The sequence below is a fragment of the Pteropus medius genome, unplaced genomic scaffold (genome assembly GCF_902729225.1).
Source record: "Pteropus medius unplaced genomic scaffold, Ma_sr-lr_union100, whole genome shotgun sequence".
NCBI lineage: Eukaryota > Metazoa > Chordata > Mammalia > Chiroptera > Pteropodidae > Pteropus > Pteropus medius.
In genome coordinates, this window is record NW_024352784.1 from 7839508 (window position 1) to 7866058 (window position 26551).

Sequence of the window (26551 nt, forward strand, 5' to 3'; positions counted from 1 at the left end):
AGCTCTTTAACTATTTAAGTTTTTAAAGAAATTCAACTTAAAATGACATAAATGATAAATAAGATCAGATGTCAGGAGCAACCACTTGCTAAAAATATAATAATGATAACAGAACGGCAACCGTAATAATGAATATTAATTTAGTCCCTGTCCTGTGCCATACTTTGCTACTAAACCTTTTACATACATTATTTCATTTAACCCTAACAACAACCCCTTAAGGGAGATAAAGATTACTTTGCAGATGAGGAAACTGAAGCACAGAGAGGTTAAATAACTTGCCCAAGATCACATAGTGGTAATTCAAATTTGAATCACTCTTTCCTTGTATAGATTTCTTGTTATTTCCTCTATAATCTTACTGGTTCAAAAATAGGCATACATATATGTAGACATAAGCACAAGAAATGGTTAAAAAGTAAAAAGAAAACCATGGAAAGAAATAGGGCAAAGTGGAGTTAATAAAGCCAAATGAAAGCAAAGAATCTCCTCCCCTGCAGTCTCCAGATACCATTTAATAATGGTTCAAGCATGACCTGTTGGAGTGCCTGGTAATTAAAAATAATAAAAATAATAATAGTGATAAATTTTCACGACTGACCTCAGATCTCAAAAGGATTATTCCAGCCCATTAGGTTACTGTGATAATTCCCTAGATTCAGAGAGTTTTCCAATTTGACAGGATATGAGTCAGCAATTTCTATCCCAAGGCCTATAAAGGTATTTCCCGTTCTGTGAATGCCTGACCCCCGCTCTGGGTTGAAGCTGTCTCTGAGGTGGCCTCCAGGTTGAATCTATAAATCTGCACCATTAGTGAGCAAGCTGAGAGGGTGCCAAGTTTAGCAAGGGGCCCTTGGCATCACAGTCCTGTTCTTCCTCAAACACAATAATTCTGACACGGACCCAGGAACTAGCAGGGTAAATCCCACACTCTCAGAAGATGGTTCAGTCAGGGAAAGGTCAAAAGGAACTGATAGAGAGGCTACCTCCAGGCAATTCATCATCAATTGATCATCACTTCCAAAGGTCAATTTGGTAAAGTGAGTATATTGTGAGGGAAGGTGGCTTCAGGAAACTTAAGCTGAACTGGCTGAGATTCCTTCCTGGAGAGCATTACCCCTGCTGATCCTAAACTTAGGGCCATTATCTATGCCACAGTGACACCGCTAGAGATCTTATGTAGATCTTAGGTGGATCAGCCCTCCCTTTCTGGGGCCTCTGGGGTGAGAGCAACCCTAGGCCAGAATTAACATGGTGTCTTTCCATCATACTGGGATAGTTTCCCACATGATATTGATTTCTCAGGGAACTGCGTAATATGGGAAGGATCGGCTAGCCCAGGGTCGCGAAGCTCTGTGCTGAAGGAGTACTGGAGATCTTGGCGGGGAGGTGGGCTAAACTTCGTGTAGACAGTTTATCTGTTTTTTTTTGTTAGAAGAGGTGCCAAATGGTTATATTTTTTCCACTGAAGAGCTTGCCATTTAAGCCAAAGATTCTGGCAGGAGCTTAGCCCATTAATGAAATGATGAGGCCTGCATGGCCATCCTGTAAACACAACTCTTTCCCCAAAATGTTCCATGCTTCAGTTACCACACAAGCTATTAAGACACTCTTTTGGTCCAAAATACAGTGTCTCTCTCTTCAATGCAAAAGGCCTAGTTGTTCTCTTCTGCCTCCGATCCCACCTCCCTCCAAGCGTCCTGATGGCAAGGTTCAGGTTTTAAAAAAATAAAGGACAGTAAACTTGAGGAGAAAGGAGAGGGAGAGAGGGAAAAAAAGTAAGCTCGTTAGCTGATGTTTTATAAACACAGTGAAACGGGTTAGAACTGAGCTGAGGGAGGAAGGGAGACAGGGCTGGGGACGGCCAAAGCCCCAGGAAACCCCCATTATAAACACAAAGACTATGCGATGATGCTTCACCAGAGAAATAGAAATAATAAAAGGAATCAGTACCAGATGGCCCTCTTCAGAAAAAAAAAAAGCAGGAGTGAAAACATTTCTTTTCAAATAGATAATGTAAGTCAGAGAGCTAAACAACTTCTTTTCTCTCCCTCTATGTCACTTTGTACTCTGGGGCACTGTCCAATACGGTGGATCTGGTCAACTCCTCCTCCTTGGCCCACACCACATGGTGGGGTTGGGAGTAGGGGTGGGACAGCCCCACAGTTTCAAGAGGAATCTCCTCTTTGTTTTTCTTTCCTTCTCAGGGTCTTCACCTCAAGTGACTAAAATGAAAAGGGGAAACAGATAAAGGTCACCACTGTCAGAATGAGGAAGCCAAGTTCCTTTGTTCTAGGGGCTGGCACGCCTCCTGTCTCAGACAGCCCAAAGTAATCCGCATCAACATTAATAGGTCTGAATCAGGACCTTCTGTCACAGTTGGGGTTTACAGACAGCCTGTCTCAGAAAGGTGATGCTTTTTAGACACTAATCTCTTCCTGTTCCCCATTCTTTTAAAATGGGCTATTATATTCTCTCATTTTCAGAGAAAACAATGACTTGAGAGGGGACTATCTATTAAATCCCAAATGGATTTACAAGACTAGCTCTCCTAGGAGCCTCTTCTACTCACTGGAGAAGGTGCTAGGGCCCTAAACAGTAAACGGTGAGAAGTAACAACTATTAGCATAATTTATAGGGTTCAAAGGCAAAATCCATCCATTTCAAAAGACCTTGGATAAAATGAATGGAGTTAAATAGGAAATGTGCTTCTGTTGCCTCCAGAACAATACTAATAAGTATAAGAGCTAACATTTATAGACCATTTACTATGTGTCAGACACTGAGTTAAGTGCTTTACATGAGACATTTAGTTTATTCCTCACAAGGGCCCCTTGAGGAAGGTCTTCCCATTTTATTGATGAGAGAACTGAGGCTAGTTAGTGGCAGAGCCAGGACTCAAACCTACATCTGATTCCAGAGTGTGCACTCTTACAATCTAGTCTCTGTTGCTTATAAACAGGACTCCTCCTCTCAACTGGAAATCCTATGCAGCCAAGAGGAGAGAACTGGGTCAGAAGGGAGGAGACCTCGGTTGAATCCAAACCCTGCCCTCGGTTTGCTCTGTGACCATGGGGATACCACTGCCCTTCCCTGGGCCTCAGTCTCTTCATATGTGAAATAGAAAGATTTACTTATCTCGCCTGGATAGTCTTCCTGGGAAAAAAACTGATGTCACTGTTGTATCAGTAGTTTGCTTTCTAGCTTGTTTACTGTTTAGGGCCCTAGCACCTTCTCCAGTGAGTAGAAGAGGCTCCAAGGAGAGCTAGTCTTGTAAATCCTATTTGGGATTTAACAGATAGTCCCCTTTCAAGTCACCGTTTTCTCTGAAAATGAGAGAATATAATGGCCCATTTGAAAAAAAAGGTGGGTGGGGTAGGGAGGAAGAGATTAGTGTCTAAAAAGCATCGCCCCTCTGAGGCTGGCTGTCTGAAAACCCCAAGAGCGACAGGAGGTCCTGATTCAGACCTATTAATGTTGATGTGGATTACTTTGAGCTGAGACAGGAGGCGTGCCAGCCCCTATAAACACAGGCATACATTTACTTTATGAAGGAGAGGGACACACTTACGAGCATCTACGAGCCACAAACGTGAACACACATACAATAATAGTCTCGTACTTCAGGAATAGGGTGCAGATGGGCTTAATGGGGAGTAGAAAACACTTGGGCTATGGAGCCAGAAAGACTGGGCTCAAACCCAGCTCTGCTGTCTATTAGCTGTGTGACTCTGGGTGAGTCATTTGACTTTCTAAGTCTCACGTTTCCTCAATTATAAAATGAAGACGATTATCCCTCCCTACTGGGGTTTGAAGTTAAATGATACAAGGCTTCTAGCACAGAGCTTTATATACAGTAAGTGCTCAACATACAACACTTCCCTTCACTGAGTAGGACTCTAACTTGTCTGTCCTCTTCCTTTAGGTTAATTACTGTTGCTGATGGGTTCCTGGCTCAGGGGGTCGGGGGTTCACAGCACATCTCAGGAGGCTTTCTCTGCTCCCTGGATGTTCTCTCGGCCCTGTGTGCTGGCCTCTATCCCAAAGCAAGCTGCTGGGGCTGCCTGTGCACATTTCTTACCTTCCTCACAGTTCTCGCCCTTGTAGCCGGGGTTGCAGATGCAGGTGCCCATGATGCAGGTGCCATGGTTGCTGCAGGCCACGTCAATACACTGGTTGGTGGGCACATCGCACTCGGCGCCCTTCCAGCCGCTGTGGCACAGGCACCTGCCCTTCATGTACTGGCCGTTCCCACTACAGAGCACGGGGCAGGAGGCTGGGGAGACAGCAAGGGAAGCCTGGCATGAGTGAACACTCAGCGTACTCCACCAGCCTTTGTCCCTTTTCTCCCCTTGGCCTGCTGTCTTGACCAAGGGCCTCAAGTGCTATGCTACAATTCCCAAGTGTGCACATCTGTCTGTTTCTCTTGTTTTATTTCATTCCAGTATAAACACATCTGGAATTATAGGTGAAAGTGTGCCGTGCAGGGCCCGGTGGAGTTGGTTCCCACTGAATGCTGCTTTTCCTCATCCCCACTCCCATTACAGGTGCAGCGTGGTGGTGGCCAGAATTCTTTGATAAGAAGCTTCAATCTGTTCCTTGGACTCTCTGGAAAAGATAGCGGCGGGGCCTCCTCCTGCCTGCCCCGAATCCCTCCTCCAGTGTTCTCCTCCTAATGACACTCCATTTTGCCTCCCTACACCTCAACTGCAGCACCACTTACCACTGTCTTTAACCCAGAGGATCTCAGTATATCTTGCCTTTCAGGACTCTGCTCAAGCCCCATACACCACTGGCCCCCATAAGAGAATAGCTAAGCCCAACTTAGTTCTTTAAAAAGTATTATGTTTCCATTCTGCCTCTTAGCATAAAGGGTTTTGTGATCATCTGTACGAAGGACACTATATAAAAATAAATTATACTGCTTTGTGCTGTAAGTACCTACCAGCCTTACTGAGATTCAATAAACCTGTTTTATATATGACTCTTAACTTTAAGTGCATATGGGATGAGACGGTAATTCTTGTTAGAGGGAATGACTCATCTCTTCTCTCTGTACCACCTTCTCCTGGCCCCCACCTGGCATCTTCTCTTTTGAAAGCACTCGGCAGGTAATCGCTGTGCTTCCTCAGGGCTGCTGGCTCTGCTGCCTCAAACCAAGTCTATTTCACGTTAGAAGGAATAAACAAGATCCCCAAAGCAGTGTCAGATCACTGTATTTGCAGGGTGCTGTTTCTTCAGCCTGGAAAGCCAACTCTGCCTTCCACTGATGAACAATTACTCAAGTATCAGGTCTCAGTTCCAATGTCATCTCATCTGGGGAGCCTTTCCTGGTCCTCATCCTGTCTAAGCTAAGGGTGCTGCTCCCTTTCACTCTGATAGGTGCTTCCTGTATGTGACCTTGCTGCAGTGTTTTACTTCTTAGGAACTGCTTTGTAATCATCTATTTTGTCTGTCTCCCACATTGAAAATTCCTGGGCTTGGGACTGGCTCAGTGTTGTAACCTCAGTGTTCAGTACAGGGACAGGCACTAAAGGGCACTAACCAATGCCTGCTGAATGAGTAAAGAGGTGGAAGAGCCAAAGGAAGTGGCCATTTTAGTTTCCCCAAAGGGAGTGCCAAATTCTCAGGACTACAGATATCCTTTGGCATTTTCCTTAATTCTTCCAGGACAGAAATGAAGGTCAAATGGATAGGGTAGATCATGGGCAGCCTTTAAACTATTGCAGCTATGGTATCTGTATGTGCTCAAATCTGAAGCAACATTAGGGTCCTGCGTGGAGAAGCAGTCTCACCTCCCAAGCCCCTCCTCCTTGGTGGTCTCAGCCATGAATCTGCCTGTACTAGTAGAAGGCAGTAATGGAAAAACCACAGGGCCAGGGAGAAACCATGCTAGCTGAAGATGAACCCCAAAGATGCTTGGCAAAGGGCGATCACTCTCTTAAGAGGAAATCAACTTTTAAAAGAATCTCCATGCCACTCCCTCTGCCTCCGCAGTGGGGCATAAAGTTCCCCGTGGCTGCTCCTGTAAAGGCCCTTCCTTTCTGACCTCCCCAGTCATGCAAATGAGGGTCACAATGGCTAAGGCCGTGGCTCTGCCTGCAGACCTCTCTCTCAGGGCTTCTGAAGAATGCCCTTGGGAGCCCTTCTCTCGAGAGTCAGGAGGTGGCCCAGAGTTCAGCACTTGCTCTGAGAAGTGGAACCTGAGCGGCCCAAGGGGCCCGGGGTGTGGAAATCACAGGCCCACACGTGGAACTCTCACCTCTGCCACAGTCAGGGCCCAGGAAGCCCAGGAAGCAGTGGCAGGTCCCAGAGATGCAGTCGCCGTTGCCATAGCAGTTGCTGGGACAGTTATCCACCGATTCTGGGGGAGAAAAGAGAAGAAATGCTGAAAACAAACTTTTTTACCCAAGCAGAGGGCCTAGGAATCAAGCCTCAGGTTAACTGGGACCCCACATATTTGAGCTCTTCTGGCCCAATCACTGAAAGGAATTGAGTTAAAAATTACACGTTATTTTTATTCTTACTGAGGTACATCTTAACCGATATTCAGAGACATGTTCTGGAAAATGTCTGCCCGAACCAACTTTTTATAAATGAAATTTGTACCTTGAAATACATTTTTTAGCTAAAAACATTGGGAAAAAACAGTATAACCTGTTAGCGGTGGTTATCTTTGGAAGCTAGGTTATGGTGTGATTCCTGTGGTCTCCTTTACACTTTCCTGTGTTTGACATTTTTTGTGCGTTTTATATTTTTCTCATAATGGGCTGGTATTCTACGAATGTTACGTAAAGCTCCTGAGCATCTGTATATCTGTCTTCTTCCACCTCTGACTTATCGGCCAGGTCTTCACCATCTCTCGTGAGGCTAACACAACAGCCTCATGGCTGGCCTCTCAGCTTCTTCTCTTGTTCTCTCCCCACCTGGATTCATTCACCACCCAGCAGTCTAAATGATGTCTCTGCAATAAATCTGACGCTGTCATTCTTTCCCTTACTTAAAACCCTTCAATGCCTCTCCATTTGCAAAAATCAAAAAAATCCAAGCTCTTTTAAAAGGCATAGGGATTTCCTTTCATATTCCATTTGCCCCATCAGCATCTGCTATCATGCTTACCTTTGCAAGGATATTACTTTCTCCAACTCTCCCTAATACTTTGGTCTTATCCATGTGACATGTCAAGGAAATGTAGAATTCATTTAAGAAAGATTTTAGTTAAAAATTCATCAATGTTTTATAACTCTAGTTAGTAAACCCATTAGTTAGAAAATCCGTTTATTCGCAACAGCCCACTTCTCAATAATGCTGGATGTAGAATAAAGGAAAGAAGCCATGATAGAGTAAGTGTCTTTCTTTGTGCCATGTATTTCCACAAAGTTTATCTCATTTCACTGTCATGAAATCTACATGAATATATTGTTATAACTATTTCCCGCAAGCACGCAAAAGGTGGCTGAGAGATGAAGTGACTTGCTGAAGGCTACAAAGATACTATGTTGTGGAGGTAGGATTTGAATCCAGGCCTCTGGACTGCGAACCTGGTGTTCTTCAATGATATTATGCTATCTGGACCTTAAAGGAACTTAATCCACAGCGGATGCCAGAAGAATGAGTGAGGTAACAGATCTGTGGGATGGTGAGGCCAGTTCTGAAGACAGCAGAGGAGCCAGTTAAAAGGCAGAGAATTCTAGAACTTTCAGAGTCTAAGGAAACTTGAGACCATCTAACCCAATGCTCTCATTTAATAGAGAAAGAAACTGAGACCCAAAGGAAAGGCAGTGACTTGCCCAAGGTCTCAGAGTGAGTTAGCAGAGTCAGAGTTGAAAGTAGAGAAAAAGGCTAATAAGGAAGGACAGAGTTAAGGATTTAACCTGTGGTCTTAGCTCACAACTATAAGTCATGAAGCCAAGACTAAGGCCTCTATTAAATGAGACGTTGCTATTTAAGACATGAGTTTTGCCCACAAGAAATTTGCAGCCTAACTGGGAGAACAAGATAACATTGCCACTTGGGCAGCAGCTAGTGCATGGAAAAGCTCTGCTTAGAGTTAAGGAGAACTGTTTTTGAGGTCCATTACTCTTATACCATGCAGGAAAACCTAAAGCAACTTCATCTCATCTCTGGGTCTCACCTTCCTTCTATGTTAAATGAAGGTGATGACAGAGATGACACCTAGGACTGCTTCCTATTCTAAAATTCTATGAGTTATAATTATGAAAGCAGCTATGCAGAAAAGGCATCCAGACAAGGGCATTAAGCCTTAAATTCAGCAATGCACTTAACTGCAGCCAGTGCAATGACAGCTGATATGGGGGCAAAACCAGCAGAGGAAAGGCTTCTCAGAGGAAGTGGGCTTGAAGAATGGCCTGGGTATGGATACATGAGGGGGAAGGTGGGGAGATGGTGAGGAATTCATAGCATGGTGTACTTCCCAGACAGGTTTTTTCCCAGTTGTCTGCCATTATCAACTTGGAAACTACTTAAAAAGTTTAGGAAAAGGGTTCAAATGTGTGGTTCCTTTTGTGAGTGGGTGGGACATTCCACTCACTCTATGTTGTTCTTCTGCTAACATGAATAGTGTTTTACACTATCACAGAGTTAAGGACAAGAGGGTCTACTATAGCGTGTGTTCTCATTTTAGGGCCAAGTGGGCTGTGTCTTGGTAGAGTGAAGAATCCATGTTCTTAATACCTTTAAGTTAGAAGTGGCTTCCTAAATACTTTTTTTTTTTTTTTGGTAAAGAATAGCTTAGGAAATTTTATTTTGAATGGTTTTTTAAAAATAAAAAAAAACTGAGTAAGGTTTAAGGCAAGATTATGTTCACTTTCAACTTTCAGCTACTAGCTAATGGCACAAATGGAGGGTGGGTTCCACCTGCAGTATTCCAGGAGTACAGGACAGAAAGGCAGAAGGCCTGGCCTCTGCTACTGAATGGTTACAGGGTGTTGGCAATGCCACTTCATCTTTCTGTACTAGTTTCCTCACCCTTGCTCTCCCATTCTTTCCTCCTTGGCAACTTCTATTCCCTCTTTCAAATCCACTTCAAATGTCACCTCCTCTAACAAGCCCTTCCTTAAACAGGCTAAGTTACTCCAGGACTCTCTTTCTTTCACTCCTATTAAAGCACCAAATAGTCTCCATTGTTGACTGTAAACTTGCTGGGGCCAGAAAATGAATTTCGTCATTTATGTATTTGCCCTGGTATCTAGTCCTTAGAAAGGTCTTAATAAACATTTATCGCTATCATTGAACAAATTCAACTGGATAATCTCAGAGATGTCTCCCAGATCTAAAATTCTATGGTTCAGTCCTTCTCAAAACCAGTGGTATAAAATTATCTCCTAATAAAATTACTATAATTATCAGTTGCATTTTTAACGGGATCAACTGCAGATAAATGTTACACATTTTCTAGATTTTGATTTAAGCCTGCAAGATACACACCTGTTAATCATCTACCAAAAAGCCTTCTTCAGAGTGAAAAAGTGAGGAAAGTCTTTTCTGTGACTGCGTATAGTGTTGATTGCTAAATCCGATAGTAGGGAAGGCTGTTTGTTATAAAACTTACCCAGGCTGTTGGTTTTAGGGGAGGCAGAAGTTTTAGGAGACATGGAATAATTTTATGATAGCAACAGGGAAGTAGAAGAGAGACATTTGGAGAAAATTTCCTTTTGATGAAATGTTTATGTATATAGTTTTCCTTCCACTTGGAAAGATTTCAACTACTTGGGGTCCACCTGGGATCCCACAAATAACGAGTCCCCACTGACCAGATATCTCTATGCTAAATGCTATTGCATAAAGAGAAGTGTGAACTTTACTCAATAAATGTGTTGCTATGTTTCCAATTAGTGTTTGGTGAATTTCTTCCTGCTTTTGGTCCTTCCTGCTTTGCTCATGTTCAAACTGCAGCTGCCTTCACTTTGCAGAAGGTAGATCTGCTCAAATCTAAGTTAAAAATTCAGCTGCCTATAAAAATACTGATTTTTATAACAGGGTGTGTGTCGTATTGGAAAACAGGGGCCTTTTCTCCTAGGTTTTTTTCTATCACAGCAGTGGGTTCTTCTAGGAAATTTGATTTTCAGGAACTTGTCTTTCCTTCCATCCATATTGGAATGCAGAGTTTAAATGTTTCTCTGGACATGTGCTGTGAATGGATGTGTTCTCTGGATGTTGAACAAAATATTGCTGGAACTACAAAGGGGCACCTGCAGAAGGGAGAAAAGACAATAACGCCCCTCCCTGGAGGAGACATGGGAGACAGGAAACCACAGAGGTCTTGGTAAACCCACTGCAGTGCCTCATTTTCTGCTCGCCATCATTTTTCTAGAAACAAATCATTAGCATCACCGTGTCAAGGTGAAAGGATCACAGTTGATAAATATGTCCTCCTGGATCCAGGAAAAGCCTGCCTTCATTTGCCACCTTTTGCTTCTCTGTTTTGAAATCCCAAAGCCACATTTTACGGGAAACAAGGAGAGATCACAGAGGAAATCCTGCCTGGATGAGGATGGCTAGACAGCCTAATTGCCTACTGGACTTGTTTCACAGGGGCAGTTATGAAAAGAGGCTCTTCTCCATGAGCTCCCATGACAAGGGCACATCTGCCTTGTGCCCTGGTCTGAGGAGCTACGCCTCTGTTGTCATTGGGTCCTGATATTGAATTCTAGCACCAAAGACTGAGGGAACCAGCTGTGAGTAAGGCTGGAGTTCACTAACCATCCTTGGTCTCTTCTCTTTTCTGCTCATCCAGCACTTATCCCTCCCTCCCAGCTCCTCCTTTTGTTCTCCCCTGTGATGTGTCCCAGCTAACATAAGCTTGTGTTTAATACTTATAACTTCTTCCTTTGATTTTCTTGTCTCTCTTTAAGTTGTAAAAGTGGATGCTGGCATCTTTTGGGGAGAACTTGTTTGAGGAACCAAAGTCTACTCTCTGATGCCTCATTTTGGCTTCTCTGTAGGATGGATGCTAATGCTTCAGGCAAAAAGGAGAGAACATGCACTCTAGGACAGCCAACTAGATGACTGGATGCATCACCTTGACTACAGCTAGTGACATTTATACTTTAGGTTACATCTATTATATTCTCTTTGATCCTGAAGGAGGATTGGGTTTATTATTGGCAACCAAAAGAGGAGTGGGAGACAAACTTGATAGCATAGTTGGGATTTCATTTTTATAGCAACTCAAAGTTGAGAGAAGACTCTAACAGAGACCTTCTCATTCCCTTAGATGGAACAGTGAAAATGTCAAATATTCTCATTCCTTATAATAATTACAAGAAATATGTACCTTTACTACCATTTTACAGTCTCAGGTGAAGACTGAGAGCTGAAGTCACTTTCTTAAGGTCATAGCCATAAGGGCAAACTTGGTGAACCAAGTTCTATCTGAAGCCAAAGTTTGTGGTATATGGTCTGGACCAAAGTCTGGGCTCTGAAGTCAGGCTGCCTCTTACTTGAGATGTGCCCGTTGGACAAGCGATTTCTAAACATCAGTTTCCTCATGTGTGAAATGGGGTTAGTAATAGCACTTCAGATGGTTAATTAGAAGAGCAAATTGTATAGCACTGAGCATGTAAAGAGGTTTGCCCAGGACTTAGCACAGTTGGTATTTTGATTTTAGGAAAGGGTCACACATGCCTTCCATTTGTGAACCAAAGCAATATACTAACTTGGTCTAATGAATCCAAACCAGGCAATGTGGGTCACTGGGGGTAAACACACACACACACACACACACACACACACACACACACACACACACGCACTACACAGAAAGTCCTCAGAGTTAAAATGGGAAAGTAAACAAGCCCTGTGCTGAATGTGAAGAAGGCAGGGTGTTTGGGTAAACTCCCTCCTGGGGAAAAGCACTGTCAAAGCAAATTAAACCTGTTGTCTCCCAGAAGCCCAAACACAGGCGGATTTGTGCCAACATCTCAAAGAACTTTTTTTCCCTCTGCACTCTAGATTGGCAGTGGGCAGGTGTCAGGTGCTAGAAAGCTGTTCCATGGCCCGTGAGGTGTCAGTCCCTGTAGGTGCCCCAGCTTTCCCTGCAGATGATGGAATTCAAAGGCCTTCAGACTGCAACAGTATAGGCCAATGCAATGACAAAAATTTGACAAAGCCCCTGACAACCTGGGCTAGAAGCTAGTTCTGCACTGGCATTTGAACTGGGAGATCTGTTTTCAATCATATCCAGAAGTTTACCAACCACTATTAAAAGCAGCTCTTAGGAGGGGTCTAGGAAAAAGATTATTCCCTTGATTACACTCAGTCTTGGTTCTTTGTTAATAATTTATTTGGGGGCAAACCAAATTTTACCGATGAGACTGTGAGCTCCTTGAAGACAAGCATCATGTCTGGTTCTCCAAACATATAAAGCAAGTTCTTAATAATATTTGTTGTTGAGAGACTAAGCAGGAATACAAGATGGAAATGAAATGGAAGATAGAGGTCAGGGCAGTAGGCATGACACAACTGTCAGACTCAAGAGACTAGTTGGTGGCCAAACAAGACTATTGTTTCCTTGTCCTATACATTTAGATGTATAATGCCGAGAATGAAGGGAGTGATAAGAGGTTAGGTTTTGTATTGTATTCTCACACTATATTTGGAGTTTAGTGGTTCGCATCTGGGAGCCACATTGAAGAGACTGATAAGATAAACTGGAACTTGTTCATCAAAAGGCAACCAGAAGGATGAGAGAATTGAAACCACATTGCAAATAAAGAATTCTTGAAGGAGTTAGGAATTTAGCTTACCAAGGGAGTATGACCTCTATTTTAAAATATCTGATGGGTTGATATGTGAAATAAGCATAAGACTTTTATTTTGTGGCTCTCATTGGTTGACCTAGGTCCAATGAGTAAGGACTAGAGTCCTTAGAAAAGGGACTTGTTTCAAAGGGAAAGCATTTTGTAAGAGTCAGAGCTGAATACCACTTACAGTGGTATTCAGGTTATATTCTGTTGATGTGTCTGTATGTGTCCAAATATTGTAAACTTCTTGAGGGAAGGAAATGTGTTATTCACCTCTGAATCTGTAGTAAATAGTATCATTCTTGACTCAAAGCAGGTGTTAAATGAACGTTTGTTGGATGAATGACTAAATGAATGGACTAGGTAACCTATAAGGTCATACATTTTCACCCACTGGCTATATTCAAGAAGAGGGTGAATTAATGACCAGAGGGATATTGCAGGGATTGAAGATAAACTGTATGGAATCTCCCAAACCTGAAATCTTGCAATTCTATGAGTCGTGGTGTAAGGGGACATGCCTGGACTGTATCTAGAGATGGGTTCTACCCTTCTCCTGCCACCAGCTTGTTAGGTGACCTTGGCCTAGTCTCTTTCAGGGACTTTCTTTTCATCTATAAAATTCATTAAATTTATTCGACAAGAATTTACTGAACATCTACTCTGGCTCAGGAAGTGTTCCAGTGAAGCAACCCGCTGAGGTGATCTTTCAGATCTAACATCCAGTAATCTAATGAATCAAACCAAATTGTCAGTACTTAGAAAACTACAAAACAGATTAAAAGGCTTTGATCATCATCATGTTTAAGGCCTGAGGGAGAAAAAGGAAGTTGGTTGTTTAAGGGTAGATTCCAACTTTTCAAACCTCCCTGCTGTGTCCTCAGATAACGAGCATCACGTTATCATCTCTCATGTGAAAGGAGTCTCCAGCAAGTCACCAGGCCGAGTATGCAGGGACAGGACTAGAGAGCAGGCGGCTTGCTGGCTGCTTCTGGCAAAGAGCTCTCACATCTTTTCCTAGGGCTGTTGGCAACAGCTTTCACAGATGTCGGAGTCCCCACAGTTGGCTCTGGTTCTGCTGCCTTTCCCAGAGAAGCTGCACATGCATCGTCTCCTTTCACGCCCTGTGAGTGGGTGCTGGAGAGGCCACTGAGACACACACATCAAATGGTGATGAGACTAACAGGCGCTACGCCGTTCAAGAGCATAAGCGTTTTCAAAGGAGAGGTGCTGCTCACACGTTTGGAGATGCTTTCTCCTCCATTATAGCTTCATCGATCCTTCACCCAGAGCTCCTTCTGAGGAGCACTCCTCCCCAATCTAGGAGATCCTCCACTATGCCACTACTGCCAGTCCAATGAGAACACATGCTGGTCCCACTTTTCAGTCTCTGACAGAGTGAAGACTACAAAAAGGATGCCGCCAGTATCAGGAAATCCCAAATAGGACCTATTTTGGTTTTGCTAATTGAAATTCTGGTTTTAAAACACACCTACTAGCATTCAAATTCAAAATGCAGTTCTGGCCACTCACAACTGTATCATACTTGGACAATGAGCGTGATCCATTTACTCATCGTCATTCATTCATTCAAACAAGTCTCTGTTGACTCGACTGTGCTGATGCCATCAGGGGGACCACAGTGTGATCCTTGTCCTCAAGGAGCAGGAATAGGCTTTAGGCTTTGGAGTCGGGCATATCTGAATCTAAATTTCATCTCTTACTTCTAGGGGTGAGACTTAGAGTAAGTCATTGTATCTGAGGTCTCAGTTTACTTATCTATGAAATGAGAAAACCACTTGTCTTACACCCTTGTTGTGAAGATTAAATAAAATCCCTATACATGTATGATTATATGTGTGTCTATGTGTATGCATATGTATGTGTACACAGAAGGTGCTCAGGAAATGTTGATTTATAGTTTGTTTTAGTTTCAGGATAGTTTCAGTGTTTTTCAAATTTTAGCCTGTGTCAGTCCCCTGAAGAGCTTGTTAAAACATGGATTGCTGGGCCCGACTCCCAGAGTTTCTGATTTAATAGGTCTGGGGCAGAGTCCTAGATGATGATGATGCCTTTGGTCTGGGTACCACTTTGAGAACCACTGGTCTGGAAAAGAGGCTGAGACTTTACACACAGGTCTGTCAAAACAAGCCAGAGGGGACAGAAAGATCTAAACTATGCAAGAACACACAAAAAATGGTGGAATACTTCCAAAGAGAAGGGCTTGGTCCTCAGGGAGGTAGTATTTGAATAGCTCTTAAAGAATAGGCAGACTTTTGAAATGCAAAGCAGTTCTGGGCAAGACAGGGGTCCAATAAGCCAGATCCAGAATAATCATCTTTGCTGCTCCCATGCAGTGACCTGCTGATCATCATGCCCACTTCGTGTCAAGTCTGTCTTCAGAACAAATTACTTAAGAAATCAGTTTTTTAAAAGCTCAACTCAGCTGCTGGGTAGAGAGTTCCATCTAATGAGCATCACTTTGTGCTGAATTATTCTGTGATGATAGACAGTGGAGGAACAGAAACAGGCTCTGAGGAGGTGGGGGTGGGGGAAACAGCTAATTATTCTCCAATCATTTATCCAGGCTTGTCTCCAAGCTCAATACTGCTTACAAACCACATAGAAAACAAAGTCCGCCTTCCCCCTTTATGTCAGCATAGCCAGGTCTGAAAACACACAGAACTATGTAAAGATGACCTAGATACCTGTGGGTTAAAACTCCCACGCTGGCCTGGGCTTTGCTTGGGAAATGGAAATGTCTGGTCTATGTTACCTCTGGCCTGAACCACTGCATCCTATTCTGAGTAGACTTTCGCTCCAGCCTTGTTCCTTTCAGTCTGTCCTATCTCTGTTGGCCAGAACTGTCATCCTGGAATTGAGCCTCTTCAGGTGACTGCTCTATAGCATCTAGAGTAGATCACAAACTGGAAGCCTGTGGAAACGTCTGTTTGCATAGTGTTTTTAAAAAGTTGAATTAGTTGTCAGATTTTTTTTTTTTTAAAGAAGAGTTCAAAGAAAAATCTTACTGGCTGTTCTTGAATAATTGGAAGATCCAGCATGGCAACAACCTTTTATCATTTAGAAGAGACCCAGACCCTGTGGTTATCCACAGTCCCTATCTGCAGCTTCTTGCACTACTGTTACTTGCCTGGTCCCTGAGGAATATGAATATATGACCCTGGCCTAGAGCAGTTTCTGAAAGACACTTATTTGCCTTCATGCTGTTGCCATAGTCACATACCATCTGTCCTATTATTCACTCAGTATTTTTTGACCCATTTATTGTCTTAAAAAATTTTTAAAAACAGAAATTCAATTCCCAATTACTAAAATAAATTCATAATTTTTAAAATAGAAGCTGTCTATACATGATCTAAAATAATCTCAAGAACTATACTTTTAGGAACTCTGGCAAGGAGAAAGCTCAAATTTCTGAACCAGGAGTTTAAGGCCTCAACTTCCCTTTCCAAATGAATTTCTTTGCCACAAGGGTCCTCCTCAGGTCCACTTTGTGCTGCTGCCAAATTTCCCCCCATCCATCCCCTCCTCAACCCACACATCCTTTTCAGCCTCCCTGACTATGCTAATGCTGATGACTTCACCTGCAAAGCCCTTCCTCAGCCCCTTACACTTGTCCAAGTCCTAAGCATCCTTCATGCCCCAATTTAAATGTTACTCCTTTCATGAAGCCTCCCCAGATTTCTCTTAGCAAGAGAGGTTTCTCTCATGTGAATCCTCATGGCGCTTTACTTCTATCCTTCACTTATCACCTACTGCTTTCTACCTTGAAGCCTAGTATTTATGAATATGGCCCCCTTTTCCTGGTAGACCGCAAATTCCTTGAGAGTAAGGGACCCATTTCCAATTCCCCATCTTGTCCTTTCTCCACAGTGACTGGCACATGGCCTTGTCTGGAGTAACTACTCACTCACCACTTGTTAAATATCAAATGACAAAGGGCAACTTGTGGTTGATTTCATGTCCTTTGGTGTGTTCAGCCTCAAATCCTGAGACTGGGCACCTTTTGTCGGGTCTAGACTGTTTACTTCCTTGCTGATTTCTTTTCTTTCTTTCTTTTTTTTTTCAAATTTCATTTCTATAATTTTTTTTCCAGACCTATATCTTTCCCTTCATTTTTCTTCCTCTGGGCTTGTTACATTCAGCTAGACACTATATTGGGCCCTCTTCTCCCAAAACAGCCCTAACCAGGGGAACATGCAATAATAAAGTTTTGCAGGGCCCCAAATCTGTTTTCTAGCAAGAACTGTCAAGATGGCTTCTGTGAATTATATACTTGAATTACTTCTACTAGGACAAAACACAATAAAATGATTAACAAGATGGATAAATTCTCAGACTCTGGTGGATTTTTCTTTATAATAATTATGCGTGTTGGTCTGTCTCACAATTATTTGAACAGTATTTCTTTCTTACTTATCTAATATGTAACACTCAACATAGTAAGTTGGGTCTATATCTTTGGGCCAGAGGCCAGGTTGGACTTCTGCTGGACACCAAATCCTATTAGAGATCATGGTAATGTAATTATATGTTCAAGTTAAATATTTTATAGCTGCTCTAGCCACCTAGACAGATCACTCCCTCAGCCTCTAGGCAGAAACTGCACAATGACAAAAGCAAAAGCTACATATCTCGCAAGGAACTGAGAAACAGTTGCTGTTGTGAAAAGTTTATGGAAACTTCTGGCTACCTCTGACTGACAGCAGCAGGACTGTAAGACACCATTATACTAGCTTATAATACAATTATGAGCTCCTGCCTGGCCCTGACCTAAAGGGAAGCCTCCCCACTTCCCTGACCAATGAAAGGCTGGCCTGACCATGTGCCAGGGCTGTCTGCTCTCTATTTAGTGAGAGGTTTGAAAGTGGTCTATAGTTACAGCTCTTGGCTATCTGCATGCCTGAATGATGAGAGTCCATGGGGTCCTTGAAGCACTAAACCGCGGTCCCCACGGCTGGCCAGCCTCTTCCCCAGTCCCCAGTTCCTTTTCCGTGTGCTCCATTCCTCAGGGCTGGATCCTGCCTCTGGCACAATTTGACTGCACTTGGATGGAATTCCCTGACTCACGACTGAGCATGAACTAGCAATCAGGCAGACCTGGGTCTGACTTCCAATTCTGACTCTCACTAGCAGTACAACCCTGGGCAAATCATTTAGGGTCTTTGAACCCTGGTTTCCTTAGTCACCTATTTCATAGCAAGGCTGGGGGTTAAATGAGATAATGCATGTAAAGCACATAGTGGAGCTTGCAGTAAATGCCTCATCAGTGGTAGAAAAAATGAAACCAAGTCAAAAACAAACAAACAAACAAAGCAAACCTATGTTGCATAGGCCAGGTCAGAGGCTTTGAGGTATAATAGAAAGAGCTCAGGATTGAGAGATCTTTGGTGTTCTCATCCCACTCTGTCATCTCCTGGGTGACCTTGAGCAAGTCACCTCTGTGCCCCACTTTCTTTCTCTATAAAATCAGAGTGATTATATGGTGTATGACACACAGTAGGTGTTGCAGCATTAGTAGATGAGTGGCTATAGATAGGGGGTCATGGACATTTCCAGATGGGTTAGTATTACCTGGCTGTCCCCTGGCTAACCCCCGCTCACTTCTCCATCATCAGGGGCTCCTGGTATGCTGCGTGCATGGGTATGTGCAATTTATGACAATAGGAAAAGAGGGAGCCAGCTCTAAGCTTTGGAAAGCAACAACTAATGTTCCAACATCATTTCCACAAGTATTAGCTTATATATTAAGACACGACTAAGTCTATGTAAGTCTAAGATTATGTTTCTTCCATAAGAAACACACTTCAGTACTCTGGGATGTGCCCACACAAACGTACTGGGGATGCTGAATTCTCTCTTCCTTTCAGCTCATACCTCCAAGGCATGGATGGACATGTTATAGATAGAATTACGTTTTGAGTTGTCAGAACCCCTAGGGACATTCCCCTTGAATCCTTCACACTGTTAACCCCTGGCTTCTTCCCTCTGCTACTGCTCACCCTGCACCACAACATGGGAGGCTGGTTCTGCTGACAGAACCTGATCCATCGCTATAGCTGGGGGTGGACCCAGAAGTCAAAGGGAGAACATGCCCACACAGGAGCTGCTGGAGCTGCCACCTGCTCATACTTAAAACTGAGGGTGATGAGGCTGATCCCGGGCTTGCTAGGTCTTGAGGTTTCTAAAGAAGGTCACAGAAAGCAGGAAAAACAGATCGCCCTCTCAAGGAACAGACCCCCTGGCTGAGCCTTCTGCCTCCTGGGGCTGGGGTGAAAGGCTCCTTGATCCTGAGCCCTGCACCTGTAGAGACAGTATCTTTGCCTGCCTTAGCCTGAGCAGCTGCAGAGCCTTCTGTCGCCCTGCTTCCAGTCCTGGCAACTGGCCAGTCTTCCAGCGGACACAAGTGCGCGTCCTCTCCAAAGCAGCTGGTTCTGAGGGGACCACTGCTCCAGTCATCTGATAGTCTGGAATGTTTAGGGAGAGCAGCTTCAGTTCATGACGGATGTGTGTAACCCCTCTTCCCTGCCAGGCCCTAGGGAAATCCCAAACTTTACATTCAACTGTCTGCACAATAAATTAGGAGAAAGACACTGGCCAGAGAACACTTTCAAAGACATCCTCTGAAAGTCAAAGACGTGCTAGAATAGTTGACCTCTCACTCTTGCCCTCTAAGCTTCTTAGATTTCCAGTGCAAGTACAAGTTTTTAACCACAAAGTAATAAATTCAGACAATAAGGTAATACTATAATAATAGCTGTCACTGCCATCCGTTATTGAGTCCTGCTATGTGTTAGGTCCTGCGATAAGCATGCTAATCTCATACATTATCTCATTTGACTCTCACCCCAGTATTGAGGTAAGTGTCATTATCCCCATTTTTCAGATGAGGAAACGGAGGCTTGGAGAAGTGAAATGGCTCGCCCAACGTTGCACAGCTAAACACTGTTAGGTCTCCCAAACTAGTTACTGAAAATCTACTATGTACCAGGTATAGGAGACTAGATAATTTAGTCGCTTCTTTCTCTGCCCAACTCCCATTTCCATACTGCTCAAGCTTTCCTGACAGCTCAGGTGAAACTGCATTGCTCAGTCATCCCTATGCCTGCTTCCTCCAGAATAATTAGTGCTCTGGAGGGCCAAGGTGGCGTCTAAGTTCCCCTCTGTAGCCCCAGCTCCCCGTTCATGGACAGCCCAAGAGCCAATGCATGGTAAAACAGTCAGTGGAGATATAATGAAGGCACAGCCTTTGCCCTCTGACCTCACAGTCTGATACAGGTGACAAGATGGCTTACGACATGGTTAAGTGCCTGCCATGAACAAATGTGTAAAGCCCAGAGGAGGAAGCAACAGTACAGGGACCTCCATGAAAGCACTGTAGCTCAGCACTGGGGCTTGGGAGATAGTCTCCAGGCAGAGAAGGGCCCCTGGGGTATTTAGAAAAAGTGGAATATGTTCAAAGGCAGGAGTTCTCAGAATCAAGTACAGTGGCAGGGCTGGAATATAGGACAAGCAGCAGAATTCAGACTGTGAAGGGCAGTCAGCTAATGGGCGCCAATAATGAGGGACAAAAGACTTCCCACAGTCTAAGCTGGATGCCGAATGAGCTTTAAGCAAATCAGAGTGCTCGCTGTTGTAAATATCATGCCTCTGACAATATTTCGAGACCCACAACAACCAAACTGGCTAAAATTACAGGTCTACAGCTCTGAATCCTCCCAAGAAAACATCTTCATTCAGACCCTCAGCCAGTCAACATGTCTCTGCTTTGGGATTCAGACTCAAGTACACATAAAAGGAAATAGTATGAGAGCCCACTGCGTGTCAGGCGGATGTCAATGCATTATCTCATTAAATCCTTCTGTAGCTCAGGGAGGATAATTACCTTTCTCAAGGTCTCACAGCTGGGTGGCTGCAGAACTGGGATGAGAACCCTGCTCTCTCATTCCCATTCAGTCATGTCAACCTTCTCCTACGCTTCAAGTAGCTTCTCATCCTGGATCTTTGTTCTGTAGCTCCTCCCTTCCTTTCTTCCTATCCAAATCCTCCTAGGCCTTCTGGGTCCACCCTAGCCTATGGTGACCCTCATTACCGGCCTTCTCAAAATTCCCTTGACAATTCACTTAGCGCTACACACTGTTGTCTTCAATGCTGTCGTTGTTTGTCTTCTCTGGCTGTGAGAAGCTCTGAGGGGACAAGGACCCCAGTCTTACATGCATTTGTTGCCTCAAGGAGCAGCACGGTGCTTTGCAAAAAAAATAAAAATAAATGTACAACCAGTACATATGTTTTTAAGTTAATTTGCCTTTCTTATGAGAATTAGTAGAGTTGGGTATATAAAGATAAAACAAACCTAAATTTGGACAACTGTGTGAAAACAAATATGAAATTGGGATTAGGAATAACAACAATATTAGTACCTACTGTGCACTTAGTGGAAAGCCTGCTCTACATGCTCTGCCCTGCTGCGGTCTGGCCTGTTTTTTAGGACTGCTACACACCCATCATTCCGAGACTTCTCTTTGCCTCTCTCACTTATTGAACCCCTTGTTTCCTGGATCCCCCTTTTTGGTTTACTTTGTGGTTTTGGTGGAATGCATTTTCCAGAAGCTTCCTGAGAGAGGTGAATGGGAGGTATGATTTTAGGACTGTGCATGGCTGTAAATATCTTTATTTTTCCCTTATACTTTGTTGATAATCCAATTGTCTGTGTGAGATGAAAGGGGGACCCTACAGGTCTAAATGCTGCTGCTTACATACCACTTAGACCTGGATCCATCTGCTCGTCAGCTCCATGCCCCACCCTTGCCCTCTGCCGTATGCAACACTTTGTTCCAGAGAATTTCTGGGGCTCTGCTCCTCACTGACATCTCGTCAGCAGGGGCTCAGTATTCTGCTTTCTCCATACTGCTAACTCAACCCACTTTTGGTTTTCTTGACATCTCTTGATGGCTATTGTTTCTTTTCCTTTTTGTCCTTGTGGGTTTACTCCTTGTTTGTTTTAAATCATTCCTCTCATTATGGTGGGACTCCAGGAAGGAGAGAAATATAACATTCAACCACAAGTTCCTCTCGGTAGAATTTGAGACGATTTCCTAGTCCCTTTCCTGAAGTATCCTCTTCCTTCAGCTTTAAAAACAGCATATCTTCTGATATTTTTGCCACTATAGCTACTCTTCCTAACCCTCCTTTTCTGGCTCCTCCTCTACCCATTAAATGCCGGTGGTCCTCAGGCATCTGTCTTATGTCCTCCTCCCTTCTCACTGCTTGCCACTCACTTTGCTCTCCCTACACAATATTTTGAGGTCTCAGCTTAGATGTCATATACTTGGAATAAACCTTCCATGACCCCACCCCAATTAGGTTAGCTCCCCTTGGTCAGTGCTCCCCAAAATGCCACTCCTCTCCTTCATAAACCATCATAGTCACGTTACTGATCGATGTCCTCCTCCATGCAGGCAGAGATCTACCAGGGCAGGTCCCTGTCTGCCTTGTTCACAGCCATCACCACTGTCCTATCAGAAACATATAGAAGGTGTGGCAGAAACACACACTGGATGAACGTGTGCTTACAAGGATAAATGAAAACAGATCAATCAATCAAACAGAACTGGATTCAAATCCAGTCTTGTCCATATACTTGCTGTGGATCTTGGACCAGCAAAGGAGCCTTTGAGGAAAGAGCCTTAACTCCTGAAACTCAGCTGCTTCTTCTACTAAGTAAGAATGATCATCTGAGGAACCTCCTACCTCACTGAATTAAAATGAAAAAAGCTGTATGCCACCGTCCTGAGAAAGCTAAAAGCCCTATACAACATAAGGAATTATTACTGTCACGGTAAACTCTGCTGCACAGAAATTACTTGTCTGTTTGGGTATGGGGGATGCAGGAAACAGAACTGAAGGTTCAGGTTTCAAATCTCAGGATTCTTTAAACTATGCTTTCTTTCTTAAAGTAAATGCCACTAAGTCTTCTCTGGTATCCTCAGACACTAGACATTTAGGATGGAGGGACCACCTGTGGTCTTGTCTTTCGCCTCAAGCAAAGCTGATTTAGAAAGCATAGTGTGCCTTCATGGTTAATGGTTTTAACTTAATGCATTCTTTAAAAAGTAAAAACAATAAAAAAATGAAAATAGTTATATACATACAGGTGTGTAAAGAGAGCAGAAGATACACACGTGTCTGTAGCACCTGCAGCGCTTAAAGAAACTATCCTGGCAGCAACTGTGGTTCAACTCAGACCCTCTCCTGGTCCTCTAGATTTGTCCATTCTATCACTTGTGCCAACTTGGGAGAGCAGGAAACCTTTAGAAAACTCTGGCTCTTAGAGGCTGTAAGGTGGACAAAGGCCTCCTTTGGAGCTCCCATCAGTCAGCGCTTGGAAGCTCTGCTTCAGGTTCAGCTTGGAAGAGCGCCAGGCTCCACTGCCCAGCCTGACAAACACCCCGAACAGCACCCTCTAAATGTCGGTTTGGTTTCAACGGCAGGAACTGGGCAAATGGAAATAGGACTGGTCTCAGAGTTGAAAGACTTGAATTCAAGTTCAAATTCTGCCTCTGAACTATTGAATTAGGCAAATTGCATTGTTATTGATAGATGTGTTCATATTGTAAACATAAACTTCTGTGTCCTACCTCTGGGGCTGAAAATTATAAGCATTATCCCATGTTTCATACTCATCATAATGATAATTTTTAATGGCCGCATAATATTCACTAAGTGAATATTCCATAATTTGCTTATATACTTTCTTATTATTAGAAATTGTATTGCTTCCAAATTTTCACAACTGTAAGCAATGCTGAGATAAGCAAGCAGCTTTTTCAAGGTATTGGTTTATTTCTTTAAGACTCAGAAGCTGAAAATATGAACATTTTTATGATTTGATACAAAAATGCCGATTTGCTTTCCCAAAGGGTTGCATTGATTTACAATGCATCTGGTAATATATATGGGTATGGCTGCACTGTGGTCCCCTTTGGGACTGGATATTAACTTTGAGAGGGTTTCTAATTTATTAGGTAAGAAATGATATACACAATTATTTTAATTTGCACTTCTTCTAGATGACTAATCAGGTTAAACATATTTTAGGTATGTTTACAGCATACTATATTTTTTGGAAGCTTTTCTACACATGAGCTTTAGCCATTTATCTATGAGATCATAATTTTTTCACGGCATATACACTTTAATATAATATAGATATTAACTCTTCTTTGGTCTCTCATATTTACGGCAAGTATTTTCCCATTCTACTCAATTTTCTTATTTTGCTAAGTCTCATAAGACTTATGGAAGTTTTATATTTCTTATGGAGGCATTTGTTAGTCTTTTTTCTTTGTGATTTCTTCAATGACTCAAGCTTAAAAGTCCTTCTCTTAGTCACAGATATGCAAATATTGGGTTTTACCCTCTTTTAGTTTGACTTTTAAGTATTTACCTCTTTAATCCATCTGGAATTTATTTTGGCATATGGTCTGAGGTGAAGCCTGAATCAGAGCGTAAAAACTCAAATTCCTCCAGGGGCCAGACAAGTCAGTTAAAGGTGTGAGGAAGGTCAGGTGTAAGAAAGAGGGATGAGGTGGGGACTGTGGTGAATTACAGAGTATTCAAAGGTGCAGATGCTTGTTCTGTAGGAATTTGGGTCTTTTAATTTTTAAAGGTAAACAATAAACCTATCGTTTTAAGGGAAATTATCCAATTTTTAAATATTGGGCCAACATTGCAGGCTAAAAAAAACCTTCTCTGTATCTATCAACCACATCTATCCCTCTGAATGCCACTTTGCATCCTCTGGGTTAAGCTGATCCTTTTCTAAGTTATTCCAATATTTATTGACTAAGCCCTTTCTTCTCCAATTACATGCAATTCTTCCCTTTTCAATATTAAAATTATACATTTAACTGGTAATATTTCTAGGCAATTTTATTTCATTAGTCTGCTTGACTCCTACTCTCTTTTATTCTAGATTTATGGTATGTTAATATCTTTTAGGATGAATACCGTTTCATTATTTCTTCCATAATTTCATCTGTTTATTATTCCAGCTGAGGTCTTAAACTATTCAACCAAATCTCCTAAATTCCCTATAGGATTCTGTTTGGCATTCCATTAACCTATAAATTGACATATTTAGAGTATTTCACCTTCTCATCTAGGAACATGTCATATTTCCTAATTATTCATGTCCCGTTTTATAGCTCTCAATAAAATTTCAGTTTTTGTCGCACAGGTCACATATAGTTCTCATTAAGATGATATTTTAATTTTTATTGATTTATTTGACTGGGACATTTTTCACTATATTTCATAACTGGTTATTGGAAGTATATGGGAAATCTATCGACTTTTGTAAAGCTATCTTGTACTCCAGTTACAAGTTCTGAATTCTTATTAAGTAAAATAGTTTTTCAATTACTGTTTGTGTGTGCTCTAGGAATACAAACACATCTTTCACAAATGATAGCTTTGCCTCAGCTTCTTGTTTCTGTTTCATGTCTTAGATTAGCTAAAACTTCCAAAACAATGCTAATAGGTATACCTATATTTCTTAGTGATTTTAAAGAGAATTTGTCTACTAATTAACCAGGAAGCACTGGGTATTGACTAAAAATTGATGTTCTGTATTATGCTAAGTATCTTTTTCATCTTTTGTATTCAATATTGCTATGACCTAGTAGTGTCATCGAAGGTGTTTTTACCACCTATTGAACACATAAGACAAATCTCAGCACAGTGCATTCTGGAAGTGTTGGAAACTTGCAAAATAAATGTGAAGTAGATATACCTAGGTTTGAATTCTAGCTCTGATTCTGTATGACCTGGAACATAGTACCTGCCTCATCTGGAAAATGGGGATAATAACTTTGATGAGCAAATGTTAGTTATGAGGATTAAAATGAGTTAATATAAATAAATTGTGCTTAGTGTAGTACTTAGCATCTAGGAGAAGTTTAAAAGATTTCACTTTCCTCTTCTATTATTTAAGAAAAAGAGATAATGGTGGTGCAATTTCCCAAATAAAAACTTTCCGAAGAATAGCTTGCTTTTATAGGCTTGAGAAAACTCAAACTTTATTTGTGAAAAATACTACCTCAGCCTTCCTGCTTTAATGCATAGGACTCTTTCTCACATTTCAAAAATATACAGTCCATCCCTTGCACTCTTGCATGGATTCTTTGGCCTATGACACAATGAAAATAAAAAAAAATCAGGCTGACATGTAATATGAACCAGGAATGAAACAAACTGTGCTTCTATTAGCCCTGAACATGAGCATTGCTCAGATGAAGGCATGAACAAGCAGCTACTCAAACTAAAACCAGATGTTCAGAGGTTTCTGGCTTACAATTTTTTACAACCCATCATATAACACTCATAGTCCTGTCATTTCAACAGAGGGTCCTCTGCTCTGTTTAAGCAGCAAGAAACTCACCCAAATCTCTGTTAGATTTGCAATCACTAAACTTATTGCTTGATTGTAAAGAAAAAGGAGCGTTTTCACAAGTATAGTTCCTTTGGAACAAAATCTTTGGCCCAGAAAAGTGCCAAGGACTGACAAAGTACACACCCTGCAGTGTCCTCAGAGAGGAGCTGAAACGTTCATCAACTGACAAAGAAAAGGTGAAACGAGGGGTGCCAGGGAAGCAGGTACTGACTTGGGAGGGACCCATGTGAACTACCCAAAAGCCAGTGCAGAAAGAGCATGGATTCTGGAGTCAGACTGTCCTAGACTCAGATTCTGGCTTTGCCCTTACTCC

The 26551-nt window shown here is 42.5% G+C and overlaps 1 protein-coding gene across 7 annotated transcripts in view; it reads right to left on the reverse strand.

Moving 5' to 3' along the window:
- The window catches only part of TENM4 (teneurin transmembrane protein 4), a 685723-nt gene that overhangs the window by 129538 nt on the left and 529634 nt on the right, over positions 1-26551 (reverse strand). For all 7 annotated transcript variants that reach the window (XM_039848155.1, XM_039848159.1, XM_039848158.1 and 4 more), the window contains 2 exons: positions 6263-6364; positions 4082-4276 (listed from right to left, as the gene is read on the reverse strand). In XM_039848155.1, coding sequence (XP_039704089.1) covers positions 4082-4276; positions 6263-6364 — 297 coding nt within the window. The remainder of the gene's footprint in view (positions 1-4081; positions 4277-6262; positions 6365-26551) is intronic.